General features: G+C 39.3%; 1 protein-coding gene across 1 annotated transcript in view; it reads right to left on the reverse strand.

Moving 5' to 3' along the window:
• Positions 1 to 1,215: 1,215 nt before the first annotated feature.
• The window catches only part of rad23b (RAD23 homolog B, nucleotide excision repair protein), a 68,667-nt gene continuing 42,857 nt past the window's right edge, over positions 1,216 to 27,025 (reverse strand). Inside the window, exons 6-10 of the mRNA XM_039759719.1 lie at positions 21,253 to 21,380; positions 20,101 to 20,245; positions 11,111 to 11,238; positions 9,248 to 9,397; positions 1,216 to 2,677 (exon numbers count right to left, since the gene is read on the reverse strand). Of these exons, the coding sequence (XP_039615653.1) occupies positions 2,564 to 2,677; positions 9,248 to 9,397; positions 11,111 to 11,238; positions 20,101 to 20,245; positions 21,253 to 21,380 (665 nt within the window). The 3' untranslated portion in view covers positions 1,216 to 2,563. The remainder of the gene's footprint in view (positions 2,678 to 9,247; positions 9,398 to 11,110; positions 11,239 to 20,100; positions 20,246 to 21,252; positions 21,381 to 27,025) is intronic.

The following is a 27,025-nucleotide window of genomic DNA, read 5'->3' on the forward strand; positions in this document are numbered from 1 at the left end:
GGACAATGAGAACGATGAACAAAAAGCCAAGGACAACCTCCAGAGAGATACACGCTGAACTCCAAGGTCGACGTCCATCTGTCTTCACATCGCACCATCTCACTTTTTGAGAGACAGTGGGGCTCAATGGAAGAACCACCAAGGGGACACCAAGAAAAAAGGCCAAACTGGAACTGACTGCAGTGCATACTGACAAGCCGCAATGCTTTGACAGATGAGGCGACACTGGCACTTTCTGGCCAGTCGTATCAGCTTGATGTCCACAGAAGGAAGAAAACAAAAAAAAAAAAAAAGCATCATCTTTCAAAGAAAAGGCCACCGGACCTACTGTGACGTGTGTGGTGAGAGACATGGAAAGCTGAAGATAAGAAGTTAAAAAGAAGCGAGCGGATGCATCATCAGGAAGAGAATCCTCCTCGTGGATATCTGAGACACGTCACCCATGTAGTTTCAGACAGACGCCATATAATCTTGAGGTACCCCTGATGTGCCTCAATGCTGTGAATATAAAAGTAACAACGGGAGACGAGCCTACTGTAAAGTTTGCTGGAGGAGGGTTTGGATTTGGCCTTTTGGTTCCACTAAAGGGTACTGTTAATGCTACAGCAGACAAAAGACATTGTAGACATCTGTGAGCTCGCAGCTTTGTGAAGGCCCTTTGTGCCCCCGTGCACAAAGCCGCATACAGGAACTCGAGTGGCCTGCACAAAGCCCTGAGCTCAACTCTACTGAACATCTTTGGGATGGCTCGGAGAGCCACGACTTCTCGTCCAACATCAGTACCTGACCTCACACGTGCTCTTTTGGCTGTAAGGGCACAACTTTCCACAGACAGACCACCAAAGCCTTCCCAGGAAAGTGGAGGGGGTTGCAGTCGCACTGAGGAGCCAACCTCATAAAATGGGATATCAAATAAGCTCATACAGGTGTGAAGGACAAATGTCCTCAAACGTCCGACAATAGCATAAAAAAAAAAAAGGTAATTTTTGTTGGATTATTCTTTTTAAGTACTGTATGTCATTTCATCTCTGGTTACTCAACACCCAGCTGGAAAGTAAAAATCAGAGAAAGGACGAGCTCGGGTCTTATTTAGCGGGAAGATTCAAAGTGAACGTTTACTGCGGAGGGCATGCTGATGTCAAAGTCAAGAACTGAGAATGATTTTGCTCAGAATAAATGACCACAAAACTTTTGTTGTTACCAAAGGAGCCTGTATTTTTTTTTTTTTTTTTCTGATATAAACCATAAGGAAGCCATCATGGAGGCTAAAAAGACCAGAGTATAAAAGCTGTCACCAGATTTCACCAAGTTTAAAAAGGCATTTTATACAACCTTAACCTCTGTCATTGTTTTTTGTCAATACAAGTTAAACACAACTGTATACCTGAAACTTAAGACTTTACAGGCAAACGTTGTTCTTATAAATGTATAAAAGTAACTGTCATGGTGAAACTACTCAAACCCATAAACCTTCTACTACAGAAACCCCAATATTCCCTAACATTTCTGGGACTGATTAGCAGTATATAATCTTTCCTTTCAGGGCTACTTGAAAATAAAGTTTTTGCATATTACTGTACGGTGCTCATGTGCAATCAATCCAACCTCACATTTTAAAATGATACTAAAACATACTTAACAGTGTATAAATGTCAGACTTGGCATATCGGTCAGTATATATAAGCCAACATCTTCCAATTTCTAATAAAAATCACAATTTTAGGATGAAAACCTGAAATTTATATTCTTATGCACATAACGTTTTTCATTTAGAGAAAAGATAACAGATAACACAAATAGGCACAATAATTGCAATATGTAGGAATAAACACTATGATGAAACAATCAAGGCATTTTATCGTAAATACTGTCACATTAACAAACCTCCCTTGCATATTCAAAAATGAAATAAAAGTAGTAACATCCCTCTTGTCTTGCACAAATATTTACTAATAACTAAGTATTCTATTCAAGACCTTTAAATAAAATCGCTACTGGGACAGAGCAGACAATACCCAAATACTGCAAGAAAAAGAAATATTAAAACATTTAACTTACAAATTGAGACACCAGACATTTTCTTTTAAAATCTTTACTGTCATTAAACATCAAAGTAAACAATATTGGAATCCCTATTCAAATGAAAATGTAAACAAGAATGTGACTCGGGGTGTGCGTGTGTGTGCGTGTGTGTGTGTGTGTGTGTGTGTGTGTGCGTGTGTCGGCGTCGTATTTTACCATCCCTTCCGTTCCACCACCTCCCCCCATCCCAAAATTGGGCAGCACACATTCAGTGATTGATCTTTCAGCAAAAAAATTTCCATTTGAAGAGAATATTTTAATGTCAGCTATTTGAATAACAGGTTGCAGGCTAATTATGTTTCTGCAGCAGAAAAACTGATTACCTCTTGAATTATAAAGCTGCTCAGAAACCGCTCTCTCCGCCATATAAATGTTCATCCAGTGTTACCACGAAGATATATTTTAAATCTAGGAAAAGTAAAGGCATGTATATCCAATATTACGTTAAATCAGAAAAGTTGATCAAATACTATTTCTTCATTTAATCATCATCAAAGTTCTGCTGTAAAAGGAAGTTTGCTGCTAAGTTTTCATTCTTCTCACAGGCAAAGTAAGCCTGAATAACAAGTCCTTCTGGGAATCCTAATGCTTTAAGCTGGAAGAGAAAAACAGAGATGGGAATATCACAAATCATTATTATAAAAAAAAAAAACAAAAAGAAACACTGTCAAAAAATAATTCTTGTATTTTAGAGTAAAAGTATGCCAGGCACTAGACAGATATCCACATATTTTAAATAATGTACAGTGCCCTCCATAAGGTTTGGCACAAATACACATTTTTCCTTGATTTGCCCCTCTGCTCCACAGTTTAAAATTGCATATCACACAATTCAGACCTTGTGATTAAAGTGCCATTGCAGACTTTTTTTTTAAGGGGATCGGTATACACGTTTTCTACATGGTCCTCCCATTTCAGGGCACCAGAATGTTTGGGACAATTAGCATGACAGGCGTTTGTGAATTCCTCAGGTGTGTTTCATGGCTTCATAAGTGCAGCCATAAAATACCAAAGCTTGCTTTTACCTACAGACTATCTTTGGGTCTGAAGTTGTTATTGATTAGACCGGGGGTCCTCTATCACAGTCCTGGAGGGCCGGAGTAGTGGCTGCAGGTTTTTGCTCCAACCCTCTAGGACTGTGATTGAGGGCCCCTGGATTAGACGGACGACAAGAGCTGTGCCAATGAAAGTCAAAGGAGCCATTATGAGTCTGAAAAACAAGAACACCACCACTAGAGACATCGGGTTAAACCTTAGGATGACCAAAATAAACTGTCTTGGGTATCATTAAGAACAACACTGGTGAGCTCAGTAATAGTACTAGTTGGCCCAGGAAGAAATGCACTGCTTATGACAGAAAAATCCTTACTATGGTAAAGAAAAACGCCCCAAACATCTGTCCAACAGACCAGAAACAGTCTTCAGGAGGCAAATGTGGATGTGTCAGAGACTATAATCCACAGAAGACTTCATGAAAAGAACTATGGAGACCACGCTTTAAGATGCAAACCACTAGTTAGCCACAAAAACAGCATGGCCAGATTATAGATGGCAAAAAGGACTTGAGCACCTGCAGAATTATGAAAAAAGATCTTGTGAACAACTGAGACAAAAATGAACCTGCATCAGAATGATGGCAAGAGCAAAGTCTGGAGACAAAAAGGAACTGCCCAAGATCCAAAGCTGACCACCTCATCTATTAAACATAATGGTAGGGGTGTTACGGCTTGGGCATGTATGGCTGCCACAGGTCCTGCCACACTTCTCTTCATTGATGATGGAACTGATGACAGCAGTGGCGCAATAAATCTAAGCCGTAGAGAAAAATCTGCTCAATTTCCAGCAAATGTCTCTCAACCCATCGGACGGCTCTTTATACTACAACAAGACGGTGATCTCAAACATACTTGCAGAGGCAACACAGCAAAGCCAAAAAAATAAAAAAACCCAGAAAATTCCTGAAAGGCCAAGCCAGTCACCCTATTTAAATCCAATTGAACACGCCTCCCATATGCTGAGAAGACAACTTAAGGGGACAAGCCCTCTAAAACAAGCAGGAGCTGAAGATGGATGCACTTGAGGCTTGGCAGAGCATCAGCAGAGATGTACCTCTACACCTGGTGATGTACCTTCAGAAAGAAGGTTGTGGATGCCTAGGAGTCTGGCAAGGGATTAAAAAAAAATTGCCAAATTATTTGAAATTATTAATTCCACTTCAAGGAAAATCATCTACAAGAGGCAAAGATTTCAAATGCCTCCTAATTTCAGCAGTGCTGGCCTGCCAAGCTAATTCAAGTCAAGGAGTGACTGTTTCACACTAAAAGTCTCCTCCAAGAACCCCAAATTTCAATGCAAGACCGAAGGGTAACTCTTGAAAAAGTAGGTGTCAAAGTGCATCAGAAAGAGATGGCACACATCTGATCTGCATGCAACGTGTGCCAGAAAAAAGCCTTTGCTGCCGGTTTCCTCCCACAGTCCAAAGACTTGCAGGTTAGGTGCATTGGCGATTCTAAATTGTCCCTAGTGTGTGTGTGTGTGTGTGTGTGTTTGCATACTCCTTGCAGTGGGCTGGCGCCCTGCCCGGGGTTTGTTTCCCGCCCTGTGTTGGCTGGAATTGGCTCCAGCAGACCCCCGTGACCCTGTAGTTAGGATATAGAGGGATGGATAATGGATGGATGTCCAAAAAAAAATCTGAGCAAGATTAGATTGCTACTGAACAGTTAGGCAAAGACCAGGCATTCTGGGAAAACATGCTCTGGACAGATAAATCAAAAATGGAAATGTTTAGCTACAGTAACATTAGAAATGGTTTGCAATCAATCAATCAATCAACATTTATTTATATAGCACATATTCATACAAAAAAATGTAGCTCAAAGTGCTTTACAAAATGAACAGAAAAATAGAAGACACAATAAAAGATAAACATAAGTCAACATTAATTAACATAGTTTAATTAACATAATTAAATTAAATTAAAATTAACATAATTTGCACACACCAAAGACATTTTGAACCAGGGGACATTGTTCTAATTGTAGATAAAGCTACACCTCACAATTCCTGGGTAATGGGTCGAGTCATCAAGACAATGCCAGATGCCAAAGGTGCAGTCAGAAGAGTTTATGTGCAGACCAAAACCAGCACACTGGACAGACCTGTGAATAAACTGTGCCTGCTTCAAGAAACAGCCAATGTTTGAAATATGAAATTTTTAAAATGTTTGTTTGCAGTTTTATTGTTAATGATTTGAAAAGAATAGTTAATATAAAAGTAACTGGCTCATACTGAAGTATAGTAATTGTCTCCGCTCCTGCATAGCCAATTAGGGGCCGGAAATGTAAGAGCCAATCTTAGAAAGTTAAAGTTTTGAGTTAAACTGCTATTAATGTTTGCTTAATTTGAATAGAATATGAATGTCATTCATAGAAATAACTTATGGTATAGTGTTTTCCCCCTATAAGTTAGCAAGAGATAGAACCTTCTTACTATAACTGAGTAACAGTGCGATAATAAGCTCAGTTGGTTTAGAACAGGTCCCAGTAAAGAAGGACTTGAAAGACCCATTTTATACTCAGAGATGGGATAAGCATACAGTTTTCTGACTGTTTTGAAATGGTTCAGAAATGTTAAGTAAATAATAACGATTTGAGATGTAACAAGAGAAAGCTTAGAATTGAACTTTTCTTAACATTAATTTTTCTTTTTTTTTGCAATTTTAATTTCCTTTTTTTATGTGAACTGTTTTACTTTAAAACTTAACTAAACTTTTAAAAACAAAGATATTTATCTGTGGAATCATTTCTGCGCATCAGGCTTTTGTTGAATCCCATTTTGTGAGTCGAAGCTGCAGAACTTGGGTAATTTTCAGACCACCTCATACCAACTATGAAGCGTGGTGGTGGTAATTTTTCGGGTTTGAGGGTCTGGCCAGCTTGAATCTGACATTATATCAAAGTGTGGTTGAGATTTTGAGGCCATCTGTCCAAAAGTTGAAGATGAACCAGAAATAGACTTTTTAACACTATAATAATCTGAAGCACACAAGCAAATCCACTAAGGAATGGCTCAAAAATAAGTTTAAAACTGGCCTGGTCAAAGCCCTGACATGAATCCCACTGAAATGCTGGCTGGGGGAATTTGAAACCGACAGTACACTCAATTACAACAAATATCTTGCAAATGAAGAAATTTTGCATAGATGGATAGATACTTTATTAATCCCAAGGGGAAATTCACATTGCATGGAGGAGTGGTCCAAATTGTAAGAGACTGGTGGATGGTTATAGAAAATGTCTACAAGGGTGCAATAGCAGCCTCTGAGGCCATGGGTGTACTTATTAAAAACATCAATAGATGTGGGAGAATAAATGATTAAAAACGCAAATTTTCCTTATGTCTTTATTCAAGTAAACCTTAATCTATATGCTCTGTTCGTATGAAGACAGAATATTTGCCTGATCATAAATGTTAAAAAAGTTAACAATTTCTACGGGGTATACTTAAATTTAATGTAACTGTAATATATGACACATACAATATACGAGGGGGAGTCAAGCTAAAGTCAGAACAAGGGACTTATCAGAAAATGGAATGAACCTAAACAAAACTGAATGTCATTTCTCAACGTCATTTCCATCCTTCTCAATGCACTTGTGCCACCCGCCTGGAAGTGCCAGCAGAGTAAAAGGTTTTGTCTTGTCCTCGTAACCACTTGTGCACCGCTTTCTTCATGTCATCATCTGTCTTGAAACAACAGTCATCCAGCTGTATTTTAGCGGTCCAAAAAGGAGCAAATCACATGATGCCAAATCTGGTAAATAAGGAAGATGTGGCAATACCTCAAACTTCTTCATTTTCTTCACACAAGCCTTGGTGTTCTTAGCAGTGTCATTATTTTGAAGCAAAAGGACTCCTTGGGACAGCAGTCCCCACCGCTTGGATAGCAGGCTTCACATTGGTCTCCAGCAAGTCACTGTAACTCGCACTAGTGACTGTAGTACCCCTCAGCATGTAGTGGTTTGTTCCATTTTCTAATAAATCCCATTTTATAACTTTAGCTTGACTCCCCTTTGTATATTCTCAACAGCAACAGCAGCTTCAAAAACAGCTTAACAATAGTGTTTTTAAAAAAAAAAAAATCAAGTCTCAGATTCTACCATGAAGAGGAGATTTTGTGCTGCAGGTTTGATTGGGCAAGTAAGCCATTTCCTAAAGGACAAAATAGGGTGTTGAAATGCCACCTGTGGACTACTGCAGACTGCACAAAGTCTCCTCTATCCCAGTGGAAATTGAAACTTGTCTTTTTTCAATCTCCATTAAGCTGTTCTTGAAGATGTTGTGCTGTAAGGCGACGATCATGCAAGTTGGTGGCCGTCAGAAACTTGTCTTCTGATTTGGATTTGCGTGATCTTTTCCTATCAGTTTCTTCCACTTGTAAGGGTAATAATGCTCTGTCTCACTTTGTGAACTTGAATTGCCATTTTCTTGACAATAATCACTGGAATATTGTCCAAGTAGTACTTAAGAGGATGCAGTAATGCAGTCTGTTCCAGCTGTGCTTCTTAAGACAGAGAAAGGGGTTTTAAGTAATGTTGAGACATCCGTGCAAACTGTTTGCTTAACATGCAAGACTTCATTTAATTGAACTGCAGCAGAACATCTGAAGGTTGTAACCTATTAGCTGTTCCCTGAATAATATTCTGATATTTCCTTTTTTTATGTTTTTGATAACCTAAACTTTAAATGTAAACCTCTGGCAGTTTACGGCTTACCTTTTCACCATTTTAGGTCTCTCATTGCATTTCAACTGATTAAATTTGAAGAAAAACTTTTGACCAGTAGTGAATATCATTTTGCAACTGTATGTTATGGAGCGGATTTTCAAATTTAAGGTGATTTATTTAGTCTTACACCTAGTTTTATGGTTTTCTATGTTTCTCATCTTTTGCTGTATTTTATATAAGCCAAGTAGCAAATAGGGTTTACATTTCTGTGTATGTGACAAATAAATCTTGAAATCAAATACTAGGTTATTAAAGTATGCAAAACTAGGTAAGCTTAATTGGCCTTTTACTTTAGTGTAGATGAATTAGTCTATTGTAGTAGAAGACACCCAAACTGACCGTATTTTCCTTCCACAATCAATTTGAATGATATGCACAGAAAGTCTTCAGATGCTTCTGCAACAAAGTGTGGGAGTCAGCAGTTTGGATGGAGGAGGCCAGCTTATTCCATTAGCTATGAGTTGAACATGGAGCATCAGCATTGAGATTTGATGCTATTTACTAGCAGACCTCAGTGGTGAATATTCTATTAACAAGCATCAAAAATTTGAACTTAACACGGTTATGTGCTGCTACAGTGAGCGAGTGTGGCAACCTGAAAAGAGGAGTTATATGTGCCCGTTTCGACTGGTTTAACAAAAGACATGCCCCTGCAATCTGAATCATGAATCACTGTGGCTGCTAATTACCTAGTCTCTTAAACTAAGGCCTGGCAGCTTGTTTCACTTGCATAATTCAAGTCACAGATAAGGACCAACTTAAAATGTATCCTAACCATGGCAAGAAATTACCTGAGCATTCCCACAACACTGGTACCACTTGAACTGCTGCTCTCCTTGATCCAGTGCACAAGCCATTTCATTCTTTGCATGTAAACAGAACTGCACTCAGGGTCATGGAAAAAAACCTTGGCTCATTTTGACACAATTATGGACGGCCATACTTGTCCAGAAAGCTGTCAGCATGTCTACATTTTAGAGTGTCTGCTTTTATGTAAACTGTATATGAAAGGACAACCATTTATGTTTTGTGTATGGGTAGGCTTAGGTACTTTTTCTTTACAGAAATATGTGGGAGTCATGACAGTTAAAAGGCAGGAAAACCCAGCAACTCTAAAGTAAGCCAGTAAGTTTCTATTCCTAAAACAAAAAGTATAAAATGCTTCAATAGAAGTCTGTGACAATTCTGACCCAATGTTAAAATGAATACATACATTCACACTGTACAAAAAAAAAAATCTTTGCAATACTGTTTGTTATTAAGCAAGGTGTTTCTTGTTGAGGATTAATAGTTATTAATCAAAGAGGGTTGACTATCAATCATGAAAGGTAATCTGCAAATTTTTATTTCTAAAACATCAATCAAAACTACAGGCTTACCCTTTCAATTGCTTCTTTTTCCTGAGGTGTTACTTGAATGTAGTTCATCTGTCCACCACCAGCTTCTAAAGCTCCTGCACCTTGTCCTCCAGCTTCTTGAGCTGGCTCATTTAGCATCTGAATAAATTGTTCTTGGTGACTGCTGATTTGCTTAAGAATATAAAAAGAGTTCAAAGAATATTTTATGAAGTCTCTGTGCAGTATGAAAAAGGAAAGGACAAAAGAGAACAGTATTTCTGAAGGATAATAAAATGATTCTAAAAATTGTTAAGATCAAAGTGACCTGATATCTTCAGTAACTGCTTCACTACCTGCCAATGTTTTCTGCACTTAGTACTGAAGATTTTCATCACAATGTGTGCCATTATTTAAACCATTTAAAAACTGTTGATTTTTTTTTTTTTACCTGAACACACCAACCACAAAAATCACCTCTTTTCGGGAGCATCTTTCTTAAACATGGGTTGACAGAGGTTCTTCTGGAAACATCTACCAGATGTTTCCACCATTTATTATTGGGTACTGCTCTTACATGATTTTTGCATATTTTGTTTTGTTATTTTTTCCAGTGTAATTGCAATTGGTAAGGGGGGCATCATTTGGTGACAGTGGTGGCTGGCAGTGGGGCAAAATGCTTTCTTCCTGTGTTGTGCTACCTGCCACTGTAATATATTAGTGATTGAGTGAAAGCTGCAAAGTGCCATTCTGCAATCAAGTACACAGAAAGCATTTCTCTCGATCGATAAAAGATTTGTGCCACAAAATGTTATTGTAAATAGATGAAAATTTCATAATTCTTTTTATATGTAGTATATATATCTTTTCATAATCAGGTTTGTGCTTGGAAGTGTAAAACCAGGTTAAAAAAATTAACAAAACGTTTTTTTCTTCATGAAGTATGGTGTAGATCAGTTTTTCATTTCAAGTGTTATCAAACCTCTCATTACAAATCAAGTTGATTATGCCGTTATATATATATATATTTTTTTTTTGTAAAGACATTTTTGAATGTAGCAAGTACTGTTGTTGTAGTTTGGATACATGGAATAATTTCTTTTCCAACTACTGTATATACATTCTGACAGAGCAAGATCTGCTCTTCAAAATGATACAAGGGCCCCATGGGTTTTCAATAATGGATATGTATGCTATGGATACTTATTTGAAAACAGTAAAAAGTGCAGAAAAATAAATCTGTTTTTAACTACTTCAAAACTGTAAAATAAATATTGATGGCAGAAATGTGATCATTTTTTGTTTTGGTTTGCGATTCCTAACTATTTGGACACACGGTTACTGTTGGGGTGTTTGAAAATGTATTTCAACCCTTATGAAAGTAAGAGTAACTAACATTCTAAATGCACTTTTGGGTAAAAGCTTTGTTACATGTTGTAGTCTTTTGTGTAATAATTTATGCTTGCATCGTGGTTCCTTCACTGAACTGTATATTCTGAATCCTGCTTTTTTAATACTGCTTCAAATCTGTAAAACTAGATACATTTTTTGTACATATTTTTTCCTGGCTGTTCCTGAGACCTTTATTGTGATTAGAAGTTCATTCCAACACCTAAGGAAATAAGAATAACATTCAAAGTGCATTTTTAGTAAAAATATTACTGATTTCTGCTGTAATACATGTTTAAACTACAACTGTTTGTCCAGCTGTAAAAATTCTGCCCTTTATTTTGTGGGGTAGAACATGAATAATTAAATGAAGGATAATGAAGTACTGTTAAACCAAAGTAGCAACAGAGAAAAAGAAGACTGAGTTTAAAGGGTTAAACAATTTGATTCTGTTTCAAGGAGCATTAATAAACATTATCCCAACATCAAGGCAAGAAGTGCATGTTTTAAGCTAGTTACCTGCAACAACTGAGGATTTTCTCTGCCTATCTGTTGTAATAAGGCTGGAAGCAGAGATGGATTTTGTTGAATGATTTGCCGCATTTGCTGGAACTGAGGCTGATTCCTTAAGAACTCCAAAGGATTCACTACAAGGCAAAAGTGTCAAAACGATAGCACAATGCTGAATTATAAAGGAATACATCAATGCTGACTATAAATAGTAACACTTTTTTTTGATTACCACACAAACAGCATGTTGGTTTCCTGACCTGATGACCAATTAAAGTCACATGAAGGAGTGCAGTTAAATCACATCTCTCCATATCATAGTTCATAAACTAATTAAAGGGAAGTATTTTTATGCAAGGACTACACACAAGGAGTTGTCTGAGGGTAACTAAATGTTGCAATGATTTATTTATTTATTTATTTTTAAACTTCAATTTGCTCTGCTTTCGTGACAGTAATTACATCCCATATGGAGCACTTACAGGAAACAATTTAATTTAAAATACTGTTTAAAAAATTTTAACAAATCCAGCAACTAAACAGAAAGTGCATACCAACTCTCTACCAAATTAAAGTAAAAAGATAAAAACGCTTTAAAGATTTTTTAGCTTTTGTTTTAGATGTTAATGAAAAAGGTGAGGAATTCTTATTTGAGAGTCACACTTTTATACTCAAAAAGGAAACAGTAACCATAATAAAAAAAAATAAACTGAAATTATAAACCCACACACACATATACATCTCAAGTCAAGTTGGGGAGCATGCACTGGTACAGTGCGCTGTCGCACCCACTAGACAACGGAACTCTGAATCCCGGTTGGCAAACCGCCAGGCAGACACTCTGTTCAGTCTAACCCTCCGGAAATGACCCTCTATCTGCTGCAGCCAGGTGTTACGAGCTGGATCACCCTCGGGAAAATGCGGCACATTGCCGTAGTGCCGTAACTGACACTCCCTCACAATGCAGGCAATGAGCCTTATTCAGGACTCAATGAGCAAACGCTCATTCGGCACAAAGTCAAACCGATGGTACCCAAGGATTTTCCTGAAAGACACAGTACCAAAGGAGTCCAGTCTTCTTCTCAGGTCATTGGATAGCGTCTATGTCTCACAAACATATAGAAAGTCAGGAATCACAAGGACGCTAAAGACTTGGACTTTCATCCTTTTGCAGAGATATCGGGAACGCCACACACCCCTTCCAGCGACCTCATGACCCCCCAGGCTCTCCCAATCTATTATGTTACAGCCTTATTCCAAAATGGATTAATATTTTTCTTCAGAATTCTACACACAACACCTCATAATGACAACGTGAAAAGTTTGAGGTTTTTGCAAATTTATTAAAAACTAGCCGAAGCCGCCGTAGCATACGGCGGTGTAAGAATAGGAACGGAAAACAGCGAGAAAGGAATTCATTATAACAAAGGCTTAGGAAACAACTGTCACATTATAACGAAAATAGCAAGGAGCGAAACCAATGCCAATGGTCGAGAGAGTACCTTCCTGTAGCAGGCTACAGAAAACACAGACATATATAGACAGACGCCGCATTCACTGTGTTGCCCAGTCGACACAATAACACAACGCGTCAACCTTATTGCAAGTGGTAAAAGTGCCATTTAAACCAATACAGGTAGACGGGTTTTCTGATAAAAAAACAATAACATTTTAAAAACAGTATCGTTTACATACAACAGATTTTGGCGAATCGTTTACATGAAATTATTTATATCCATTTATACACTAAATGCGTGCGTATCCCATGGTCTTAGTGTTGGTGGGCGGGGCTCTCTGTCTTGCTTGCCCTTAGTTAGAGTTTTCAGGCCGTGCTCTGTGAGTTGCCGATCGTGCCTCTCTGTCTTGCATGCGGTGTAAAGTCAATGTGGCTCAGAGGTGCATGTGGACTTTTGCACAGACCAAAGCAACCGAGGCTGTGTTTGGTGAGTTATTGTGTGCCTCGAGAGCGACGCTGGACTCGGGAGGACGGTTACAGTTGCCGTGCATAGCTCTGTCGTGCGTATCACATGACGCGGTAGGAGGGTTAGAGTTGGCAGTCGGGGCTCTGTCTTGCTTGCCCTCAGTGAATTTTATTTATATTTTTATATATATATATATATATATATATATATATATATATATAAAAACTGAGAAATCACATGTACATAAGTATTCCCAGCCTTTGCTCAATACTTTGTCGATGCACCTTTGGCAGCAATTACAGCCTCAAGTCTTTTTGAATATGATGCCACAAGCTTGGCACACCTATCCTTGGCCAGTTATGCCCATTCCTCTTTGCAGCAGCTCTCAAGCTCCATCAGGTTGGATGGGAAGCGTCGGTACACAGCAATTTTAAGATCTCTCCAGAGAAGTTCAATCGGATTCAAGTCTGGGCTCTGGTGGGCCACTCAAGGACATTCACAGAGTTGTCCTGAAGCCACTCCTTTGATATCTTGGCTGTGTGCTTAGGGTCGTTGTCCTGCTGAAAGATGAACCGTCGCCCCAGTCTGAGGTCAAGAGCGCTCTGGACCAGGTTTTCATCCAGGATGTGTCTGTACATTGCTGCAGTCATCTTTCCCTTTATCGTGACTAGTCTCCCAGTTCCTGCCGCTGAAAAACATCCGCACAACATGATGCTGCCACCACCATGCTTCACTGTAGGGATGGTATTGGCCTGGTGATGAGCGGTGCCTGGTTTCCTCCAAACGTGACGCCTAGCATTCACACCAAAGACTTCAATCTTTGTCTCATCAGACCAGAGAATTTTGTTTATCATGGTCTGAGAGCCCTTCAGGTGCCTTTTGGCAAACTCCAGGCGGGCTGCAATGTGCCTTTTACTAAGGAGTGGCGTCCGTCAGGCCACTCTACCATACAGGCCTGATTGGTGGATTGCTGCAGAGATGGTTGTCCTTCTGGAAGGTTCTCCTCTCTCCACAGAGGACCTCTGGAGCTCTGACAGAGTGACCATCGGGTTCTTGGTCACCTCCCTGACTAAGGCCCTACTCCCCGGATCGCTCAGTTTAGATGGCCGGCCAGCTCCAGGAAGAGTCCTAGTGGTTTCGAAATTCTTCCACTTACGGATGATGGAGGCCACTGTGCTCATTGGGACCTTCAAAGCAGCAGAATTCCTTTGACTTCATGCTTGGTTTGTGCTCTGACATGAACTGTCAACTGTGGGACCTTATATAGACAGGGGTGTGCCTTTCCAAATCATGTCCAATCAACTGAATTTCCCACAGGTGGACTCCAATTAAGCTCCAGAAACATCTCAAGGATGATCAGGGAAAACAGGATGCACCTGAGCTCAATTTTGAGCTTCATGGCAAAGGCTGTGAATACTTATGTACATGTGATTTCTCAGTTTTTTTATTTTGAATAAATTTGCAAAAACCTCAAGTAAACTTTTTTCACGTTGTCATTATGGGGTGTTGTGTGTAGAATTCTGAGGAAAAAAATGAATTTAATCCATTTTGGAATTATGCTGTAACATAACAAAATGTGGAAAACGTGATGCGCTGTGAATACTTTCCGGATGCACTCTACATACACACACACACAGATAAGGTATTACACATGGTAAAAGAATAATTTACAGAAACATTTGCTATCTCTTGCCCTATGTGTTTTTTCAGCACCCTTCCTCTGCATTTGCGTGCATCTGAACGTCTCTCCACCGGCGCTCCCCCTCTCTTAATGTGTTCCTGTAAAGCCTGCTTTTCAGACTGTCATTATTTTTGAGCTGCCTTTCTCACCTCCTATCCAGTTTTATACTTTCCATCTTTGAAGGAGAGACTCTCTCTCCATGCCTCTTCTGCCTTTACTGACATCTCTTCACCACTCTTCACTCTTGAGGGTGTTCCTGTAAACCCTGCTTCTCAGTTTATTTTTGAGGTGTCTTTTTCACCTCTTGTCTGGTTTTATGCTTGTCATTATTGAAGGTGTCTCTCTTAGTATGCGTCTCACACTCGCAATTCATTGTTTAATTGTGACACCATAACCAACTGATCAATCAGATTACTCGGAGAAACTGTACATATAGACCTTAGTGTTTTATTATATAATAGATATATATTTTTATAACAATATTCATCTCACTGGAAAAGAACGTTGTTGAACTAAAATCCTGTGTTACATCCTGTATATTTTTTTGGCCAAGTCTCCATTAATGGTGACCAAGGTGAATGCACAATAACTCTCCAAAAGCATCAACTGCCCCAAGATCCTGCCCTGAATTAGTGGGTAAAGATGAGGGATGAATCACTGCACCAGTTGTATCTAATTATATGAATGGTAAAGGACAGGTTTTACCGGAATTAAGATTACACTCAATGATATAAAGATGTCCGTTTACTAGGTGCATTAAACCCCCTCCATTGCCATACAAATTCCACATTGCTGTCAATTGGCACAACAGAGACATATAGGACATGGTAGATACGAGGGTCTTCCCCGACTGTCTTAAGACTGCAGTTGTCATACCCCTGCTCAAGAAAAATAATCATCTGTTTGACAATTTTAGAATATCATCTAACCTACCATTTTTAAGTAAATTTCAAAAAAGGCCAGTCATTACACAGCTAAATGATTACTTAAATAAGCATTGTATTCTTGACAAGTTTCAGTCAGGTTTTAGAACAGTAGAGTACAATCACAGTACAGAAACTGTGCTGGTTAAAGTAGTAAATAACTTGCGGGTTAATGCAGACAGAGGCCGTATATCTGTTCTTGCTCTATCTCAGAACAGAGTGCAGCATTTGACACCACTGATCACAGGATTCATATAAATCGCCTTAGTCAATGGGTGGGGCTCTCCAACAACAACATTTATTTCTATAGCACATTTTCATACAAACAGTGTAGCTCAAACTGCTTTACAAGATGAAAAAAGGAATATAAAAATAAAATTAGGCAATACTAAGTATCAAAGAATAAACTAAGGTCTGATGGGCAGGAGGACAGAACAAACAAAAAAAAAAAAAACCTCCAAAGGGCTGGAGAAAAAAAAAAAAAAAATTGAGGCCACGAGACCGCCCAGCCCCCAACAAATTAAATTAGTTTCAGTCTTCCTTAACAGGTAGAAAATTCTGTTAGTTGTAATGATTATACTTTGGAGACCCATCAAATTTTACATGGTGTACCACAAGGACCTATTCTGGGTCTGCTGCCCTTTTCCATCTATGTGCTTCCATTAGGTCAGATCATCTCAAAGCACAAGGTGAGCTATTACAGCTATGCAGATGACACTCAGATGTACTGATCAACAGCACCAGATGATCCTGACACTCTTGGCTCTCTGATCCTGTGTCTCACGTTTATGTCTTAAAGGATGAGGCGGTAACCTTCTCAAACTAAATAAGGAGAAAACAAAAACCTTAAAATATTGTCAAAAATGGACATAGTAAGGGTATTAGAAATAACATGATCCCTCAGGAATAAAATTCAAGTCTGAGGTAAAAAATTTAGGGGTAACTATTGACCCTGACCTAAACTTTAAACCACATATTAATCAGATTACAGGGGGTCCTCAGGTTACAACGTTTCAAGTTTACAACGCTCACTCCCATAAAATCTTTAAAAAAATTGAGACGTGAGAAGGAATAAAAGGTATTATTTTTTTCAATCATTTTTTCTGTTAGCACAGTACAGTGTATTTATGTAATTTTCCTTTTTCTGTGGCTTAGTTGTGTTTCTATGCTCTAGATTATGATTTTGTAAATGCGTTAGGATAGGTAAGTTTAGGCTAGGGTGTGTTTCGACTTACACCAAAATTCGGGTTACATCACTGTTGTAGGAACGGAACTGTGTTGTAACCCGAGGACCCCCTGTACTAGGATTTTATTTTTTCACTTAAAGAGCATATAGTTAAGACGGTAAAAAAAAATTAGTTCACGCTTTATTTTTTCAGTTGACTAGATTACGGTAATGCACTAACAGGACTACCTAAGAGAGACATCAATCACTTAAAGTTAGTGCAGAATGCAGCAACAAGAACCTTAACTTGGGGAAAAAAAAAAAATCTGACCAGTTTTAGCATCTTACATTGGTTACCTGTGTCATTTAAAATACTACTAATGATTTACAAAGCCCAATAAAATTAAAAAAAAAACAAAAAAAAAAAACAATTAATAGGAAATCAGAATGTTATTGGAACATCAATTGTGAGCTTCTGTTCTAGAAACTGGAATAATGTACTTTCTGCTTTTCACTTAACATTTCTATTAGTTGCCGGTATTTTTTTTATGGAGAAAAGATGAAACAAAAAGGCATAATACTAACTCCTCAAAGAAGGGGAAAGGTAGCTGGCACTTCCAATATGTTCCATGTGGCTAAACAGTTTCGCTACCTGCTATGCTGTATCTTAGAATAATGATAAAATAATCAATACTGCAATGATTCCAGTATCACCAAGAGTTTAATTCAATACATACTGCCATAGAGATTTTTGAACACTAACAATACACTCACCTAAAGGATTATTAGGAACCCCATACTAATACGGGGTTTGACCCCCTTTCGCCTTCAGAACTGCCTTAATTCTACGTGGCATTGATTCAACAAGGTGCTGAAAGCATTCTTTAGAAATGTTGGCCCATATTGATAGGATAGCATCTTGCAGTTGATGGAGATTTGTGGGATGCACATCCAGGGCACGAAGCTCCCGTTCCACCACATCCCAAAGATGCTCTATTGGGTTGAGATCTGGTGACTGTGGACGCCATTTTAGTACAGTGAACTCATTGTCATGTTCAAGAAACCAATTTGAAATGATTCGAGCTTTGTGACATGGCGCATTATCCTGCTGGAAGTAGCCATCAGAGGATGGGTACATGGTGGTCATTGAGGGATGGACATGGTCAGAAACAATGCTCAGGTAGCCCGTGGCATTTAAACAATGCCCAATTGGCACTAAGGGGCCTAAAGTGTGCCAAAACATCCCCCACACCATTACACCACCACCACCAGCCTGCACAGTGGTAACAAGGCATGATGGATCCATGTTCTCATTCTGTTTACGCCAAATTCTGACTCTACCATTTGAACGTCTCAACAGAAATCGAGACTCATCAGACCAGGCAACATTTTTCCAGTCTTCAACTGTCCAATTTTGGTAAGCTCGTACAAATTGTAGCCTCTTTTTCCTATTTGTAGTGGAGATGAGTGGTACCCGGTGGGGTCTTCTGCTGTTGTAGCCCATCCGCCTCAAGGTTGTGCGTGTTGTGGCTTCACAAATGCTTTGCTGCATACCTCGGTTGTAACGAGTGGCTATTTCAGTCAAAGTTGCTCTTCTATCAGCTTGAATCAGTCGGCCCATTCTCCTCTGACCTCTAGCATCAACAAGGCATTTTCGCCCACAGGCCTGCCGCATACTGGATGTTTTTCCCTTTTCACACCATTCTTTGTAAACCCTAGAAATGGTTGTGTGTGAAAATCCCAGTAACTGAGCAGATTGTGAAATACTCAGACCGGCCCGCCTGGCACCAACAACCATGCCACGCTCAAAATTGCTTAAATCACCTTTCTTTCCCATTCTGACATTCAGTTTGGAGTTCAGATTATTGTCTTGACCAGGACCACACCCCTAAATGCATTGAAGCAACTGCCATGTGATTGGTTGATTAGATAATTGCATTAATGAGAAATTGAACAGGTGTTCCAAATAATCCTTTAGGTGAGTGTATATAATCAAGCACAACAATAAGATATAGAAACTAGCCTTTAATGAAATGGCAAAATCTGGGATTCAAGACCAATATTGAAATGCAAGCAAAAATCAAATATGCAAATTCTAGCCTCAGTAAAACTAATTTCATAAGAAAGCTGTAAAAATATTTCCTTTCAAAATCTATATGCTTTGAAGTTTTAGGACAAGAAAAATCACATTCAGCAGTTGTGTGTGTTTGTTTTTAAGATTTTAAAAGATCTAAAATCATGTATGAAATTGCTTAATATAATTTTGTGTTTTTTGACTTCAATACTACAAATATATACAAATATACGAATGTGCATGTATTATTGCTGTATCACCATTATTCAAATTTAATTTTAAAATGAAAATTAAATATGACAGTAACAGCCCTGGACAACGGAAAGAGAAGATTCTAGAAGTTTAACACTATTTAAAAAAAGTTAACACACATTTTACAGCAGCAGATATCAGACAACTTTTTAAAGCATTCAGACAAAAAATTACCTGATAATTCTGCAACACGGTCTAACTCTCTAGAATAATATTCAAGAAAAAAGTACAACTAATGAACAACAGTGAATATTTAGAATATCTACTATATCACAGAACACTCAAGTCTGTGCGTCAAGTCCCTCTGAGCAATCGGATTGGTCAATTTGGCTTTGGTGACACAACAAAAGAGGAAGCACAAGGAGGAGAAAAAGCATGGGAGGCAGGCAGAGAGTCACCTTCAAAGGGCGTTTAAATATAAAAGCAGACAGGATGTGAGAAAGCCATCTTAAAAGTAATGACAGAGTCTGAGAAGCAGGCTATATGGGAACGCAATCGAGAGAAGGAGTGCTGGTAAAATGAGGGTCAAACACATTAGTCTAAAAGAAAGTAAGCATAGGGTAAGAGACAGAGGAGAGGTTGGGAGCATGTGTTTATACAGCACATTGCCACACTCACCACACAATGAATCACCCACATACTGGACCAGAGACCAGCCGGGCAACAGATGACACCTCAGGAACACAGTGGAACGGTGCATTTTTCAAGGTGGATGCAGTGCCAATCCTGCCACTAACCTCCAAATTCTTCCTGCAAGTTGAAGTACATGCTTGCAGGGCCAGACGCAGATTAACGTCATATCCACGACTGAACAATTGTGTGTTACGGGCCTTGCTCAACGAAGTAGAGTCACTTCTGGCATTTACGGGATTCAAACTGGCAACTTCCGATTGCTGGTGCAGATCCCTAACCTCAGTGCCATCACTCTGCCCCCAAAAGACAGAATAATTTTAAAATATTTGCTGTTCGTATTTATACTCACCACCTGTAGAGGATACTGGTGCAGCTGGCTGCGAAGATCCCGTGGATGAGGATGACAAAGACCCTGTACTTGCACCACTTGGAGTGCTACCAGATTGTGCAATAGGATCTGCTACAGAATGACTCTCTCTTTCGACTGGAATACCCTGGGTGAAAACAAATTTTTTTATGTCTATCACAAAGCAAAGTGAGAAAAAGCAAATTTAATTCAGGTTTCATTATTTATTAACTGCATTAATTTGTACTATCAAAAGAAAAAGAAAAACAAAACAATAAACAAAACCATCAAAGCCAAAATCACACATTTTCAAATCGACAATGTCATATTTGCTAAAGTGTATTGATTAATGAATAAGAAAATGTCTCACTTTTTACCAAATTATTGTAATGATTGAAGAACATTTTCTCAATGATCGATACCACCTTTCATTATGTAGTGTTTTAATGAGGGTTACTGATAAAGTAAATATACATATTCTTTTTTACAAACTTACTCAGAACTGTGGCATTACACCGCTAATTTCTAATAATAGATGATAGAGCACTACTTATTTTTTGATTTAAAAAAAAATCTAGTGGTTTTCTGTGAAAATGTGAGTGTGGTAGGTAAGCTTAATTTATACTGTATATTTAAGCATCCTACATATGCTGTTTAGCATAAATTAAATGAGTAACAAAGCTGCTTCACTGCATAATTAAAAAGATAAGTGATATGATGAGAGGATATCTTCAAACCAGGCCTTACATTTCGATCTTCTGATCAATCGAGCTTTAAGTATTCTCAAAGGAGTGCCCCTTTTACCCACAGTGAACTTATCTGATGCTCTGAATGTTTCATTTAGGGCGTGTAAAAACCTTTTTCTTGGTGTAGAAATGTTTTATTTTGTTTTTACTTTAAAAAATAATTTTTGAAATAAATATTGAGTCTTGTAACAGCCACATTTTAAAGCAACATGAAAATTTTCATAAATATTTGCATTTATAATGAACAATGACTGGAAACACACTAAAAATAACTAACTATTATCTTGGTCATTTGTTTAGATACTAGTTTAAAACCAGTAACAAAGTTCACAGACATTTTCCTAACAGGTAACCCTTAAATAGCTATGGGGCAAAAAAGAAATTTAAGTAAAATAGTTTAATAACCTACCGTTAGGAGATATTCAACTGCCCTGTCAGGATTGTTAAAGCTCGCTCTTAGTGCTGCAACAACTTGCTCTCTTTCATATCCCATTGACATGATCTCTGTCACCATATTTTCATAGGACTGCCCTGTCACTGTAAGAAATAATGAAGACACAATATAATGTATTTAAGCAACTTTAAAATACCAAGACACATAGGAAACAAACTGGTGCTCAGTAACTTCTAAGCTTGAATATACTTGCATTTTATTGAATAATTTCTACTAGACGTTTAATTAACAAATACAATGATTTGCTCTAAGTTACAAGGTAAACTAAGCAAATCAAAGGCGCTAAGATAAATACTTGGAAAGTAATAATAAATAAATAATTGCACCCCTGCTGCAAATGAAAAGGAACAGCAAACTATCAAATCCAAATAGAGCGAAAACGAATAACACAACGAATACCTCTAATGCAACATGAAACAATTTTCTTTCAATTTATTGTGTTTTACTGTTTTTGACTTGTTAATTACTCGCTGTAATGTAAAATAGTTAGTTCTATTATGCATATATAACTATATAACTACATAGCTATATAGTGCGAGAGATAGGGGGCGCTGTCGCTCCCTTGAATGCCTGTCCAAGACTCCAGACACCAGATAAAAGTCCAATAGTTGACTTTCAAATCTTCCACAGTGCACAAAGCACCCACTCCTCCATTATACTCATAAATCACAATAATAAACACAATAAATCAATCCACCACTCACAGACGCATTGCCACCCTTCCACACAGCTCAGCTCGCCGTCTGGGAGCTCCCAGAGTCCTTTTATAGTCCTTGACCCGGAAGTGTTTCAATCCCCAGTCCATGTGATCCTTTATCACTTCCGAGTCAGATAAAAAGTCCTTTTCTTCACCCCGGAAGCACATCATTCCCCTTATCCATGTGACTCGGACGTACATCCGGGGCGTAGGGTAAATAACCGTTGTTCCTCCCTGCAGCGTCACCTAGTGGCCCCCAAGGCATCCAGCAGGGCTGTGTATAAAAACTGCAATGTCCATGATGCCCTGCTGGTCTTCGGGTAACCTACATACTGCAGGGAGGGCTCCACCTGGCGGCTTAGGGGTATTGGTCTGGATAAGCGGCCGGCCATACACCACAATATACACTCACCTAAAGGATTATTAGGAACACCTGTTCAATTTCTCATTAATGCAATTATCTAATCAACCAATCACATGGCAGTTGCTTCAATGCATTTAGGGGTGTGGTCCTGGTCAAGACAATCTCCTGAACTCCAAACTGAATGTCAGAATGGGAAAGAAAGGTGATTTAAGCAATTTTGAGCGTGGCATGGTTGTTGGTGCCAGATGGGCCGGTCTGAGTATTTCACAATCTGCTCAGTTACTGGGATTTTCATGAACAACCATTTCTAGGGTTTACAAAGAATGGTGTGAAAAGGGAAAAACATCCAGTATGCGGCAGTCCTGTGGGCGAAAATGCCTTGTTGATGCTAGAGGTCAGAGGAGAATGGGCCAATTGATTCAAGCTGATAGAAGAGCAACTTTGACTGAAATAACCACTCGTTACAACCGAGGTGTGCAGCAAAGCATTTGTGAAGCCACAACACGCACAACCTTGAGGCGGATGGGCTACAACAGCAGAAGACCCCACCGGGTACCACTCATCTCCACTACAAGTGGTGGTGTAATGGTGTGGGGGATGTTTTCTTGGCACACTTTAGTCCCCTTAGTGCCAATTGGGCATCGTTTAAATGCCACGGGCTACCTGAGCATTGTTTCTGACCATGTCCATCCCTTCATGACCACCATGTACCCATCCTCTGATGGCTACTTCCAGCAGGATATTGCACCATGTCACAAAGCTCTAATCATTTCAAATTGGTTTCTTGAACATGACAATGAGTTCACTGTACTAAAATGGCCCCCACAGTCACCAGATCTCAACCCAATAGAGCATCTTTGGGATGTGGTGGAACGGGAGCTTCGTGCCCTGGATGTGTATCCCACAAATCTCCATCAACTGCAAGATGCTATCCTATCAATATGGGCCAACATTTCTAAAGAATGCTTTCAGCACCTTGTTGAATCAATGCCACGTAGAATTAAGGCAGTTCTGAAGGCGAAAGGGGGTCAAACCCCGTATTAGTATGGTGTTCCTAATAATCCTTTAGGTGAGTGTAGATACAGTTAGGTCCATAAATATTTGGACAGAGACAACTTCACTCACTTTGGTTCTGTACATTACCACAATGAATTTTAAATGAAACAACTCGGATGCAGTTGAAGTGCAGACTTTCAGCTTTAATTCAGTGGGTTGAACAAAAAGATTGCATAAAAATGTGAGGCAACTAAAGCATTTGTTTAACACAATCCCTTCATTTCAGGGGCTCAAAAGTAATTGGACAATTGACTCAAAGGTTATTTCATGGGCAGGTGTGGGCACATCCGTCATTATGTCTTATCAATTAAGCAGATAAAAGGCCTGGAGTTGATTTGAGGAGTAGTGCTTGCATGTGGAAGATTTTCCTGTGAACAAACAACATGCGGTCAAAGGAGCTCTCCATGCAGCTGAAAGATGCCATTCTTAACCTGCGAAAACAGAAAAAACCCATCCGAGAAATTGCTACAATATTACGAGTGGCAAAATCTACATTTTGGTACATCCCGAGAAAGAAAAGACCTGGACGTCCACGGAAGACAACAGTGGTGAATGATCGCAGAATCATTTCCATGGTAAAGAGAAACCCCTTCACAACAGCCAGCCAAGTGAACAACACTCTCCAGGGCTTGGTCGGCGTATCGATATCCAAGTCTACCATAAAAAGAAGACTGCATGAAAGTAAATCCAGAGGGTGCACTGCAAGGTGCAAGCCACTCATAAGCCTCAAGAATAGAAAGGCTAGATTGGACTTTGCGAAAGAACATCTAAAAAAGCCTGCACAGTTCTGGAAAAACATTCTTTGGACAGATGACACCAAGATCAACCTCTACCAGAATGATGGCAAGAAAAAAGTATGAACAAGGCGTGGAACAGCTCATTATCCAAATCATAGCACATCATCTGTAAAACACGGTGGAGTCAGGCAGTGTGATGGCTGCCAGTGGCACTGGGACACGAGTGTTTACTGATGATATGACACAGGACAGAAGCAGCTGAACGAATTCTGAGGTGTTCAGAGACATACTGTCTGCTCAAATCCAGCTAAATGCAGTCTAATTGATTGGGCGGCGGGCGTTTCATGATACAGATGGACAATGACCCAAAACATATAGCCAAAGCAACCCAGGAGTTTATTAAAGCAAAGAAGTGGAAAATTCTTGAATGGCCAAGTCAGTCACCTAATCTTAACCCAATTGAGCGAGCATTTCACTTGCTGAAGACTAAACTTCAGACGGAAAGGCCCACAAACAAACAGCAACTGAAAGCCACTGCAGTAAAGGCCTGGCAGAGCATTAAAAAGGAAGAAACCCAGCATCTGGTGATGTCCATGAGTTCAAGACTTCAGGCTGGCATTGCCAGCAAAGAGCTTTCAACCAAGAATTAGAAATAAACATTTTATTTCCAGTTATTTAATTTGTCCAATTACTTTTGAGCCCCTGAAATAAAGGGATTGTGTTAAACAAATCCTTTAGTTGCCTCACATTTTTATTCAATCGTTTTGTTCACACCACTGAATTAAAGCTGAAAGTCTGCACTTCAACTGCATCGGAGTTGTTTCATTTAAAATTCATTGTGGTAATGTACAGAACCAAAATGAAAAAAAAAGTTGTCACTGTCCAAATATTTATGGACCTAACTTATAGAGAGATATCTCTATATATCTACAGATGATATAGATAGATCTATAGATAGATATATACAGTGCATTCGGAAAGTATTCACAGCGCATCACTTTTTCCACATTTTGTTATGTTATAGCCTTATTCCAAAATGGATTCAATTCAATTTTTTTTTCCTCAGAATTCTACACACAACAACCCATAATGATAACGTGAAAAAGTGTACTTGAGATTTTTGCAAATTTATTAAAAATAAAAAAATTGAGAAAGCACATGTACATAAGTATTCACAGCCTTTGCCATGAAGCTCAAAATTGAGCTCAGGTGCATCCTGTATCCCCTGATCATCCTTGAGATGTTTCTGCAGCTTCATTGGAGTCCACCTGTGGTAAATTCAGTTGATTGGACAGGATTTGGAAAGGCACACCCCTGTCTATAGAAGGTCCCAAAGTTGACAGTTCATGTCAGAGCACAAACCAAAGATGAAGTCAAAGGAATTGTCTGTAGACCTCTGAGACAGGATTGTCTCGAGGCACAAATCTGGGGAAGGTTACAGAAAAATTTCTGCTGCTTTGAAGGTCCCAATGAGCACAGTGGCCTCCATCATCCGTAAGTGGAAGAAGTTCGAAACCACCAGGACACTTCCTAGAGCTGGCCGGCCATCTAAACTGAGCGATCGGGGGAGAAGGGCCTTAGTCAGAGAGGTGACCAAGAACCCGATGGTCACTCTGTCAGAGCTCCAGGGGTCCTCTGTGGAGAGAGGAGAACCTTCCAGAAGGACAACCATGTCTGCAGTAATCCACCAATCAGGCCTGTATGGTAGAGTGGCCAGACGGAAGCCACTCGTTAGTAAAAGGCACATAGCAGCCCATCTGGAGTTTGCCAAAAGGCACCTGAAGGACTCTCGGACCATGAGAAACAAAATTCTCTGGTCTGATGAGACAAAGATTGAACTCTTTGGTGTGAATGCCAGGCGTCACGTTAGGAGGAAACCAGGCACCGCTCATCGCCAGGCCAATACCTTCCCGACAGTGAAGCATGAAGGTGGCAGCATCATGCTGTGGGGATGTTTTTCAGCGGCAGGAACTGGGAGACTAGTCAGGATAAAGGGAAAGATGACTGCAACAATGTACAGAAACATCCTGGATGAAAACCTGCTCCAGAGCGCTCTTGACCTCAGATTGGGGCGACGGTTCATCTTTCAGCAGGACAACGACCCTAAGCACTCAGCCAAGATATCAAAGGAGTGGCTTCAGGACAACTCTGTGAATGTCCTTGAGTGGCCCAGCCAGAGCCCAGACTTGAATCCGATTGAACATCTCTGGAGAGATCTTAAAATGGCTGTGCACAGACGCTTCCCATCCAACCTGATGGAGCATGAGAGGTGCTGCAAAGAGGAATGGGCGAAACTGGCCAAGAATAGGTGTGCCAAGCTTGTGGCATCATTTTCAAAAAGACTTGAGGCTGTAATTGTTGCCAAAGGTGCCTCGACAAAGTATTGAGCAAAGGCTGTGAATATTTTGTATATGTGATTTCTCAGTTTTTTTATTTTTAATAAATTTGCAAAAACCTCAAGTAAACGTTTTTCACATTGTCATTATGGGGTGTTGTGTGTAGAATTCTGAGAAAAAAAAATGAATTTAATCCATTTTGGAATAAGGCTGTAACATAAAATGTGGAAAAAGTGATGCGCTGTGAATACTTTCCAGATGCACTGTATGTCTTAGGCAGGCTGTTAACTTGAGGACATGGAGAAATGTGCTTCAGACTTCTCCCAAACTGCGGTCAGAGGCATTTCACTCATAACCTGATCAAGATTGGTGGGAAAAACATAAATCTATCAGTGATAGCTGCCCCACAGCTCATAGATCGGTGGGATCAAAGGGGAATGGTGAAATTGTATAATCAAGGAGACATAAAACAAACAGTTGATCTACATCTAAATTTACTACTGGTATGCAGAATGTTATCTCACAATGCAACACTTTT

The sequence above is a fragment of the Polypterus senegalus genome, chromosome 7, assembly GCF_016835505.1.
Source record: "Polypterus senegalus isolate Bchr_013 chromosome 7, ASM1683550v1, whole genome shotgun sequence".
Classification (NCBI taxonomy): domain Eukaryota; kingdom Metazoa; phylum Chordata; class Cladistia; order Polypteriformes; family Polypteridae; genus Polypterus; species Polypterus senegalus.